Source organism: Opisthorchis viverrini, assembly GCF_000715545.1.
Source record: "Opisthorchis viverrini unplaced genomic scaffold opera_v5_112, whole genome shotgun sequence".
NCBI lineage: Eukaryota > Metazoa > Platyhelminthes > Trematoda > Opisthorchiida > Opisthorchiidae > Opisthorchis > Opisthorchis viverrini.
Genome location: NW_008751770.1, coordinates 1,247,025 through 1,259,072, shown reverse-complemented (window position 1 = coordinate 1,259,072; position 12,048 = coordinate 1,247,025). Strand labels below are relative to the sequence as shown.

At 46.6% G+C, this 12,048-nt stretch overlaps 2 protein-coding genes across 2 annotated transcripts in view; one reads left to right on the top strand and one right to left on the bottom strand.

Moving 5' to 3' along the window:
- Positions 1-6,402, bottom strand: part of T265_05830 (hypothetical protein) — a gene marked incomplete at both ends in the record, with an annotated part of 99,814 nt that extends 93,412 nt beyond the window's left edge. The window contains one exon of the mRNA XM_009170937.1: positions 6,203-6,402. Within this exon, the coding sequence (XP_009169201.1) occupies positions 6,203-6,402 (200 nt within the window). The remainder of the gene's footprint in view (positions 1-6,202) is intronic.
- A 5,393-nt stretch (positions 6,403-11,795) lies between these two features.
- T265_13882 (hypothetical protein) overlaps positions 11,796-12,048 on the top strand; it is a gene marked incomplete at both ends in the record, with an annotated part of 7,358 nt that continues 7,105 nt past the window's right edge. Inside the window, 1 exon segment of the mRNA XM_009170950.1 lies at positions 11,796-11,899. Coding sequence (XP_009169214.1) covers positions 11,796-11,899 — 104 coding nt within the window.

Below are 12,048 nucleotides of genomic sequence, written 5' to 3'. Positions count from 1 at the left end.
AAAACACGCTTTTAGTTTTATAGTCCGGTAGATATATGTCAAAATCAGGCCACTTCAAACAAATTAAACCTAGGAATCGGTTTGGTTGCCCAACAACACTTGCCTAATCTGAAAGTAACCGAACCTGTGGTGCCGTCAACCTTCCCCAAAACACGCTTTTAGTTTTATAGTCCGGTAGATATATGTCAAAATCAGGCCACTTCAAACAAATTAAACCTAGGAATCGGTTTGGTTGCCCAACAACACTTGCCTAATCTGAAGACCAGTAACCGAAGAGACTAAGTAAGCGACCCGTTACCGCACTGGTAAAAGTTTCCCCTTGTATACCTAATTCTTTCACTTCTCAAGCTTGTCGGTCGCATTACCCGTGGCCATGACCAACTGATACCTTTCAATCTTATGTTCATATGTCGACATATTAAGGCTTAAGGAATTTGAAAAAATTTAAACAATCAGGCCACAATATCAGACTAAATTATGCGGTCTATTCGACTAGAAAATGACCACTGACATAAGCATTTGCAAGATAAATTACATTTGTAAGCCTTATCATGGCACATTCACGGCTCAACAGAAGTCTAGAAAAATTGTTTAATAAGCTGGTCATGACTGAACCCATTGCTGTGATGATGTAAAATTTCGACAAACATAGTAGCCAGTGGCAAGGATGCCCACTCTAAGAACTACTGCGGTTACTCCAGATTTGGACGGTTAGAAGAGTGCCTGTACAGACAGGTCAGCACATATCTCTACTTCATCAGAGTCACGCAATTTTTTTGGCTCTGTCCACCAAACCGTGTGTCCGCTTTCAACCACGGTTTTTAATTTCGGCTAAGATTAGTTGGTCCTTCATTGCTGGAGTACTTATGTCTATCGGGCCTCCTTGCTGTCGAGTTTTTACCACAGCCAACAATTATTTACCACCTAATAGGGCATGCTCCTTTAGCTTTGCCTCCCTGCCCATTGTGTTGTTGCCTGTCTTTGAATTCCCATGATCGGACTCTTCCTTAGCTAGTGTGTTGCACATAGGTCGCTATACATACAGTTGAGAGTGTTAGCCGGGTACTATTACTGACAGACGTCAGTGGTTCCGCCATGTACACACTGCCAGTCTACAAAATCCGTTCTGGCTTGGGAACTCCAGAGGGAGTCGCGTGGTGTTTGTAATAGATGATACAACGGCACCCCCAGTAATCGTCCCTCGGGTATCGAATGTTCGCAGAAACCTGTTGGACCACGTTGAGTTACGCGCAAAATCCCAGAAGCCGAATCGCTCAGATGGAGGTTTAGCCACATATGCGGTACGGTGAATACAATAATAAAATAAAAAAACTTTACAAACCTCAAATCACGCGTGTAGGCCGACTTCCATAGACCGGCTTAAGACCTGCTAATTCTCAACGACTCCCGGAGTCCACATCGTCTCATTGCCGCGTGTTGACAACATAGCGAAACTACGTGCTGACTTAAACAGCAAGTCCGACGACAGAGTAAAGAACGGTTAATGTTCATGTAAAAAACAAAAACAAAATAAAAAATGGAGATACTTCTCAAGCTTGTCGGTCGCATTACCCGTGGCCATAACCAACTGATACCTTTCAATCTTATGTTCATACGTCGACATATTAAGGCTTAAGGAATTTGAAAAAATTTAAACAATCAGGCCACAATATCAGACTAAATTATGCGGTCTATTCGACTAGAAAATGACCACTGACATAAGCATTTGCAAGATAAATTACATTTGTAAGCCTTATCATGGCACATTCACGGCTCAACAGAAGTCTAGAAAAATTGTTTAATAAGCTGGTCATGACTGAACCCATTGCTGTGATGATGTAAAATTTCGACAAACATAGTAGCCAGTGGCAAGGATGCCCACTCTAAGAACTACTGCGGTTACTCCAGATTTGGACGGTTAGAAGAGTGCCTGTACAGACAGGTCAGCACATATCTCTACTTCATCAGAGTCACGCAATTTTTTTGGCTCTGTCCACCAAACCGTGTGTCCGCTTTCAACCACGGTTTTTAATTTCGGCTAAGATTAGTTGGTCCTTCATTGCTGGAGTACTTATGTCTATCGGGCCTCCTTGCTGTCGAGTTTTTACCACAGCCAACAATTATTTACCACCTAATAGGGCATGCTCCTTTAGCTTTGCCTCCCTGCCCATTGTGTTGTTGCCTGTCTTTGAATTCCCATGATCGGACTCTTCCTTAGCTAGTGTGTTGCACATAGGTCGCTATACATACAGTTGAGAGTGTTAGCCGGGTACTATTACTGACAGACGTCAGTGGTTCCGCCATGTACACACTGTCAGTCTACAAAATCCGTTCTGGCTTGGGAACTCCAGAGGGAGTCGCGTGGTGTTTGTAATAGATGATACAACGGCACCCCCAGTAATCGTCCCTCGGGTATCGAATGTTCGCAGAAACCTGTTGGACCACGTTGAGTTACGCGCAAAATCCCAGAAGCCGAATCGCTCAGATGGAGGTTTAGCCACATATGCGGTACGGTGAATACAATAATAAAATAAAAAAACTTTACAAACCTCAAATCACGCGTGTAGGCCGACTTCCATAGACCGGCTTAAGACCTGCTAATTCTCAACGACTCCCGGAGTCCACATCGTCTCATTGCCGCGTGTTGACAACATAGCGAAACTACGTGCTGACTTAAACAGCAAGTCCGACGACAGAGTAAAGAACGGTTAATGTTCATGTAAAAAACAAAAACAAAATAAAAAATGGAGATTCTTGTTACACAAAATAAAAATAGAAGACAGGGATCAACTATGGGGTCGGTGGATACCTTCGTATCCAGGAAAAAACCTCCCTGTACGAATGTCAATCCTGGACCATGCTCACGTTAGAATACCGGGCCTTGACGAGCGATAATAGCTGTATTCCGGTCAATAGGGAGTGTACGTTAAACAGCATTGTCCGCGGACCCAATGGCGGCCAATGGTGCAAAATAGGGAGTTGACTACCCCACATGGAGTGGGCAATAATGGAATGCGTACAAAAGAGTTAAGACCAGAAAAAGCATAGTCTTTTGATAGTGTGATTTGGGTCGGTCGGCCTGCAGCAATGGGGGATGGGGGTGAACGTTGTAGGAGGTAGCTCGAGAACTATTACTGGAGGTGCCGTATGGGACTCAGCAATTAGTAACAAATATTCCTGACAGGCGGTAATGTGGGCGAATGTAGACCTGCCAACTAAGCAGTCTTGCGTGTTGTGGGTGCTAGGAATTGTGAAATGAGAGGAAATGATTCTGGAAGATTATTCGGATGTGGAATTTGGTGTTCTCCAAAAAGGGAGATGGGACGACAATTTTGCTAGCGAACAAGGACGTGGAAAATGAAGGAGTTTAAAGAGAACCGCTGCGGAGGGGGTCTTTCATAAATACGAGCAAATATTTTGGCGCACGCAACGCAAGGGGAGTGGATAGAAATCGAGTCATTCAACAGTAGATGACAATCATGTTCCGGGGTTTAGTGGAAATCGGGGTGCCACACAGCTAGGCCTTAAGAAGCGTTTGAGTTCGGAGATTCGTTTTGGCAGAGCTGAACATAGAGGTATATTAGGTCAGTGGGTATGCGTCAAGAAAGTGTGCCAGCGCATACTGGCACCCCGGATAGGGAAGCCGCCACCTCACTTATACCTTCAAAGCATTCTTTTAAAGCAGAGGGACATTCAAGTTTCTCGCAAGTAGCAGGGCGAAAATAATGAGTAATTTGGCGTGGCTGTTTTGCTGGAAGCACTGCCATAGCACAAAGAACACGAAGACACTACTTGAACTCCGCCGTTGGTACTGACGGTCGAGAGTGCACCAGTACGTACGGTTTGAAAGGGATATCAGTGATTTTGTCTTTGTTTGCGGCTTGGGCCAAAACAATGAGTGAAGAACTACAGGTGCATAAGGATTGAATAATTGGTTTGAGTTGGAACTGGAAGGTAGACCTGGCATTGTGTTGGAGTAAGACAGGACAGACACCAGCGTGCCACCGCGTCGGAGTGTCCAACCACGGTAGTTTTGTGTGAAGATTCCACAAGAGCTGCAATCATCAATGGCCAGGAAGAGTTTGATATGACTACATGAGAAACCTGATTTCTGAGTAGATTGCGTAATTTAAGGTTGAAATGTGATTACCGGATCGTGATTTTGCACGCAACAGTGAACTTTCGGTTCTGTCTGGTATCGTAACCTTGGTCGCACTAGAAGCTCGGGAGTATGTTGCGCATGAAAATTGGCCTGCGTATAATATGAGGGAAGGAGGGTTGCTTTGGAAGACTTTCAGTAGTCATTATTTTAAGCTAATTGGAATCTTTCTTAGTAAGCTGTCCTTGCAATTGAGTGCGCATAGCTTTTTGGCTGGCGGAAAACGGCCTGAGTTGCCAGCATACGTATGGTATGATTTTTGTCCTTGAGCTGCGTGAATATCAGACAACACACTGGCGGCTTTGACTTCTAGGGACATCAAGCCGCGCGCATGCCACATGCTGTCAGGATAGCAGATATCGCGGGCCTTATCAGGATCCGGTCGTGCGCACTATTTGTTAGAATCTGTTGAAAAACTTCTGCATGATCAGTGTCAGACGCGGGCGTATTTATAGGGGCCAACACTTGAAAAAGCTGATAGGCCACAAGCTTTACCAAGATGGGGAACGCAAGCAGCGGCTTATGTTCTTCGGGAGGAAGACAGGTGAAATGCACGCGAGATCTGGAGTTCGCCTGTTCTGTTTGGATCTGATCACCTCTAAGCAAGTAAGAGGGAAATTTTGCTTAGCAGTGCTGGGAAGGATATATCGGTGCTTGCCATCAGACAGTCTGGGAATGTCCGCAACGCTTCATCAGCTGGCCTCAATTAGGGGGCGGTTCTGAGCTGGGTCTGTTGGCTGAGGTATTTCTTTGGGTGGTACGAAGGAATGGATAATTAGAAGTTAATGTCCAACAGATGTATGGACTACATGGACGGCACTTCCCTGATGTGTGTGAGTGTGAATGTGTGAATGCTCCCCATGGAGCAGTGAGAAAGAGCAAATATTACACTTCCCCACTAGATTGGATCAGGAGGCTAGAGAGTTTGAGCAAGACTGTGGAAGCAAACTACCTGAAGAAAATGAGTCGAGGGAGACCCGAATATTCCCGGTGAGCTAGGGCAACTTCAAGGCGAGGTGAAAAAGGTCATGGAACCAAGGCGTCGGGCGCGCCGGAACTCGGGTCTTGGACGGATACTTAAGATTCCCGGAGGAATCTGTCTATGAATGCAGTAGCCGGTGCCCGAGTACACAAGTCTTGGGTTGTCAGGTTACAAGGGTTGTCGGAAACCATGATCATGGCATAATAACCGCTGTTATCAGTGGGCTTCGGGCGTGGGTATCAGGTGGAAAATGAGATACGTTTATATTATGCGACAGGCCTGGAGAGAATGATACTGGTGAGCCTCAGCGCCAAAGAATCCCCATTGAGTAGATGAGGGCAAGGCCCGGCTGAGCGCGTTTGCCGATAGAGAGTCCGAAATAAATAACTAATTATTATAAACAATCTGCCTGGTATTTGAATCAGGATATATTTCCCGAATTCTAGAATTCCCCCTGCAAGATGCAATTTCTTATCCGCATTTTGTCGCTTGCATGGTTTCGCTTTGCCCCATTGGAAACCATTTGCGGAGTTATTGCTTGTAACTTGTCAGTTCCGTCAAACGTTCCACGGGCGTGAATATCCTTGAGGACCATAAAAACTAAAAAAATGCCTTGCTTCAACTAATCAAATTTGTTGCATTTTAACGTGGTTTGTTTCGCCGAATAATACTGAAGAATCCCGCAAATCAGGGGTTCAGTTTTTATCTGGCGATTCCGAATAAGGTATGACCCAACCGGCTACAGACAAGTAGCGTCCATGCTACGACAGTCAGAAGTGGGCCAATTGAGACCGAGCCATTTGAGTTCAGCGCTTCTCACCCAAATTCACACTAACTCCTCCATGACCATGTTATGGATTCTCTGAGTGTTGCATAGATGCGAAGGTCTCGATTTTGACTCGTCCCACCAAAGCCTGTAACTTGTAGGGTGCGAGGGTGTAGGAGTTGTGCTGAGTGAAGTCGTTCAAAGGAGCGCTTGAACTCAACATGTCATCACTAACGGAACACACTTCCGCACAATAATTAAACAAGATGGAACCCAAAAATTCATAAGGACTTACTTGGCAATCTGATGGGCGGCGGATAGCGTTCGATCACGCAACCTCTGAATAGTGCCTCTACGTAAATCATTAAGCTTCTCTATTGACGCGGAAACAGCATCTAAAGTTGCCGAACCATAGGTTTTTTCAACAAAAAGTCGGATAGGTCTTTTCAACTCTACATCTGCGGAGGACCGACATGGGACACCAACGAATGCCATTGAAAAGAAAGTCAGCAGTGGACTCAAAGTGCAGTCGCAGGTTAGCAAGAGTCTCAGTGCTATGATTGGTTGTTTCACGGATTCAAGGATTGGTTCACAGGAACGAGGCGTTCGCCCAAGCTTCCGGTGCCGGGTTTGCTCCCGTCGTTCAACGGCCTCCGTTCACCTGGAAGACACAAGCAAGAAAGGGTCAACGCCGCTCTTTGAATTCTCAGAATGAGGAGGAAAACTTGACAGCACGAGGGCTCACATCAGCGTTGAACAGTGGTTTGAACTTGGTTCCAGATGCCGCGTGATCAACATTCGGTGCAGAGTTATGCCATGAACCAATTGTCCGACGTTGGAAATATTTTCACCTTGAAAACCTCGCCATTTCTCCGCCATGCACCAGCCGGTTTAGCGGTAAAAACCCTGTTGTTCAAAACTTGTTGAAGCAGGTTGGCGATACTCCAGGGGAAAGGATACTCGCACCTCATAGTCTGCCGTCCGATGAGGTTATGGATTCTGAGCGTTAGAGTGTGGGACCAGCTTCAGTAGAAGAATTATATATATTACCGTTGCCCAGAAATTTCACAAGGCTGACGCGATGTTCGTCCCAAAAAACCAGCACGCAGTCGGATGAGCCGCATGCTGCCTAAAAGGGTTCGGCGACTTCTGGAAAAGAGGTCTCAACTTTTTCAAAAAGTCGACTACAGGAGATATAGAAGATGGGCTGGCATTTCGTTAAATATGTAACCGCAGTTAATCAGAAATCCGACAATGGGACGTACCAAAACAAGCCACCATTATGGACTTCGCTCGGAAATACAAAAATGTACTGTTCAAATACATGAGACATCGCTGCAGAAACAAGCCATCCGCGTTCTTCTTGAGGGACAGGAACGGAGAACCAACGAGTGACCCAACAATGGTATCTGAGACTTACATAGAACACTATGCAGCCCCAGCGTCCTCGCCACATCCGCTCTTGTCAAGGCGTAACTACGAACAGCCTCTAACCGACCTGGTCTTCACGGCGAAGGACATTCGTCAACTTTTACACAAAATCAATCTATTTTTGCGCGTTGGGGCCCGACGAGGTCCATCCAAGGATCCTGAAGGAAACGCCGTCTACACTGGCAAATCATTTATACCTGGTGTTTCATCTGTCGCTTGACGAAGGCCGCCTTCCCTCTACTTGGAAGGAAGCCATTGTCGATCTGCTCTGCAAAACTGGTGACCGACTATCGCCTGGAAGCTACAGGCCTATAAGCCTCACTAGCGTGCCGTGCAAGGTGATGGAACGCATTCTGAGGTGAGCTATCCTAGATCACTTCACTTCCAGCAATGTGATATCCCCAGCTCAACACGGATTTCTCCCAAACCGTTCTTGCGTGACAAACATGCTCGTGTTTATGTACAGCATAACCCAAGCCAAGGACGAAGGACTCATATCGGATGCCATATTTCTCGACTTCTCAAAAGCATTGGAGTCACACACATCCCGCTACTCCACAAACTCGAGTTTTACGGGATTCAAGGGAAAATCCTTCACTGGATCAAGGCGTTCCTTTCAAACAGATCATTCCAAGTGAGAGTAGGCTCGACTTACTCTTCTCCAGCCGGTCTCCATTGGAGTTCTTCAAGGCTCCGTCCTGGGACCACTGCTGTTTCTGATATGCGTCAACGACCCTCCAGATGTTCTTTCAAGTCCATGTCTACTTTTTGCGGACGACTTGAAATCCTGGATTTCCAATGCCGGTGCCCTCCAAATGGATGTGGATTCTGCAAAGCAGTGGTCGTTGGACTGGCACCTTCCTCTGAATGACGAAAAGTGCGTCCATATGTCATTTGGAGGAGACCCAGCATGCCTTTGTCATGCATGGTGATAAAGGACCAGAAGACATCATGAGGACAGACGCCAAAAAGGATTTGGGTATCTGGGTCTCCTCAAACTTGCCTTCTCACTGCACCATAAGAAATCGGCCCAAAAGACATTCGCCATTTTACGGATGATTCGACACACTTTCTCCCCTATTACTCGCATTGACTTCCAGATGCTCTATGGGGCCTACGTCAGACCGCTCCTAGAATACGCCAGCCAAATTGTCTACTCAGGACCCACGAAAGACGTCACCCTCATTCAGCATGTCCAGCGAGTCGCTACGAAAATGGTTGCCGGCCTCAAATCCGTGGACTACGATACCCGTCTCGCGATGCTTGATCTCTCGGAGTGAGTATCCTCGCCTCCGAGGGGACCTAATTCTTACTTATGCCCTGTTTGAACAAACATTTGCCAACAGGTTTTTCACGGTTGACCCAGCAAACACACGACGGTGAGAAGATTTTCAAGCTCAGCGCACACACATTTATTCGGCAAAAATTCTTTCTCATTTCGGGTAGTAGCTGCGTGGGATGACCTCCGACGATTGTCCACGCTCCTTCCAGAATGCAGTTCAAAGCACTATTAGGCATTTATTTATGCGAATCTTCGCACTGGCAAGCATACTGCCCCGCGCTGAGAGCATAAAGAGCAGTGCCACACCCTTTTTCACCTGCGCCTTTCAGGTGAACGACAGCGGCTGAACGACAAGAACAAAACCGACCCGGGAAGCTTGGACAAAAGCCTCGATCCTGTGTATCAATCCGTGAATCCGTACATACTCACGGCTGTCTCGTACCGTTCAACCAGTTTGTTGAGTATTTAAGGCTATTTCTTTGAAAAAGGGGAGATAACTTAGGAATTTCTTGGCGCCGACTCACTCCAGGTATTCTGGGGTATCTTCCTCAGCCGCTCAGTCTAAATAAACGGACAAAACGAACGCCCCTGACGGTTAGCCACCGTTCATTGCGACGTCTCCAGGTCAAGGGTATCCACCCTGAAAAGTGGACCTGGCTTATAACAACCAATCTCCGTGTGATGTATTCTATGCTATGCTCCCAGTCGCATGTTGTACACATCGCATTTTTTCGCCTTTTTTGAGGAGACAGCAACAGTCACCACGATAGACACAGAACGCGTAGCAAATGGATGAGTCCCTGAGGTTGAATGTTTAGTGTTTTCCGCAACTAAATTGCCTGCTGCCCATTCAAACCTACCGTCGAATTAACTTAGTGCGAATTCGTTGACAGCATCCGACACCACCAAGTACTTCGACGGAGCTGTGAGACCTGAAGACACCTCGGATCACGTGCCTGCTGTTTCCCGCCCTTGCACTAACATAGACAGCATTGCAGTGGATACGCATGATCCTTGAGACTCTGATGTCTTTCTGAGTATACAGTTGATGCAGAATGGCAAAGATACTCTTCAAGACCAAACACTCCCTTCAAGCGAAATTCTACTGGATTTCGATCGGCATTTTCGTGGACTGCCCATTTTGTAGCATGGATGTACTTGATAGGCTGGAAATGCATGTCGAGATCTTGTTTAGTGGTTGTTGGTTTATTCCACAGTGCTTGTGTTCTCTTATATTTGCAGGAGCTCAAGGCAGCTCAGTAGTTAAGGCGCGAACCTACTGACTGGTAAATCATCATTGTGAGCTGTAATGACCGCGTAGTTGTACGGTAATAGTAGCTGCTACAGTTTCGTTCACCGATGATTCGGTTCGAACCTAAACTTCGCATCACGACTACTTCAACCAAGTTTGGGCAATCTGACAGTATCTCAGCCCCCGCGGGATTCCTTCAGGTGGCATGGCAGCTAGGCACAGAAAGTGTGTTACAACAGAGATTGACTTCATATCGACAGGGTTCTCACTAGTGACGAATTGATGACGGTTTTGAAGATTCCGAAGCATTCGCCTCGTTGTTTCGTCCACGCGGTGGACATCTTTACCGGGAAGCGCGTTTTTTATAACTTGTGCAAGGGTTCGCGTGCACCCAGAGGTATTTGGATATAAGGACTGGATTATAGGGGTCAGGGGGAGGAATGACTCAGTGGTTGGAGTACGAATTTCCTGACCGTAGATCCGTGGTTTAAACCCGATGGGACGTTTAGAATGCGTCCGAAAACTTATTAGAAGAGTCCGAATTATCGAGGATAAACAGGGTTTTTACTTGTATAGGAACGAGCGTGGACGAGCTGAGATATACATACAAAGATTCAATACTAATATATGGGGTAATTATGATAATGAGCAGACAGCAATCATGACACCCGACCTCTGCATATCGACCTCCCCTGCCTGGGCTTGGGCAATATCACACCCCTCTTGCTTCTTTCGGTTGGCATGGCAGTTAGATACCGAAAGGGTACTACAGCTGAACGGTTTCTTACGCGAGTCAGATTGTTTGCCTAAGCCGCTGCGAGTGACCTTCCTGTGGATGTTATCTATGAACTCCAGCTCGAGATAGCCCAGGGGTTAAGGCGCGAAATCACTGACCGTAAGTTCGAATGTCCCGCCGCCACAACGCCACAAGGTATACGTAGAACTTACCCAGCTTGCTATACCTCGCCATACTGAGAAGTATCGGTTCGATGCTCACAGTTTCATAACAGGTTGGTCGTTGACTAGACGTCTAACCGGCGTCTCCCGATCCTCCAAGCTGGGGACCGGAACATCTATGGCCACTTGTTCTCTGAAAACGGATATACTGGCGCTTACTTCCATATACCACTACCCGCGGTAAGGCTTTTGAGTTAAAGGCTGGTTGAAAGCCTCAGTCATCCTTCATTCTCGGTTTGGGTGCTCTGGCAATATACCAGCCCGCTTACAACCATGATTCCTTCAAATAAAATGCTGTCATTCCATATCGACCGTTGTCTGGTGTCATCAGTCATGCCACTGCTGCATACCACAAGGCGGGTAAGCGCAAACAGACTATTGATATCACATTTATTTCTCTTACATCCTTCTCCCCCTCTCACTTCAATACTGACACTATTTGGGCTCATCCATTAGGAATAACGGCTCCACTCTTCGTGCGCTGGTCCAGCCGCAAAATCTGCCGATCAGTCTGCTCCTTCATCATAATAATCACCGCCATTATAAAAAACCTAACTTAAGTGTTCAACATTGATGTTTCGCTGCCCTACGGCCATGATTCATCGGAAAGCCTTATTGCGAAGAAAATGGACGGGGAAGGGGCTTAGTGCTAGCCTCCCACAATAATCCCGAGGCGCCTACACCTCCGGACACTCATTCAGGCAGTTTGGAGAGAAATTGACAAGAACGCCACTGACATAGATAAGTAGGCATATCATGCAGCGCAGTGGGAATCACGCAACCGCCATCTTGGAAGGCGGTCACATAAGCAGTACCCTGACTTATTGTCATTTTCATATTCCTCTTCCAGGTTAAAGGTAGGTCACCACTCTACCTCGTCCACACTGAATTGGGCACAGAAAACAGTACCCTAAAAACAATAGTTTGGCGTGCGCGATACAAAGCATCATCATCATCATCGACAGCATGACATCAGTGTTCAACACCGATGCTTCACTGCCGTGCAACCATGACTTATTTGGAAGCCTTATTGTAAAGATAAGAATAAAGGTGGACGGGGAAGGGACTTAGTGCTAGCTTAACACAATCATTCCGAGGTGCTTACACCTCCAGACATTCACTCAGGCAATCTGGATAGAAACTGACAACAATAACGCCACTGACATCGGTTGGCAGCCATACCTTGTAGTGTCTCCAACCAGGCACAGTGAGGATCACG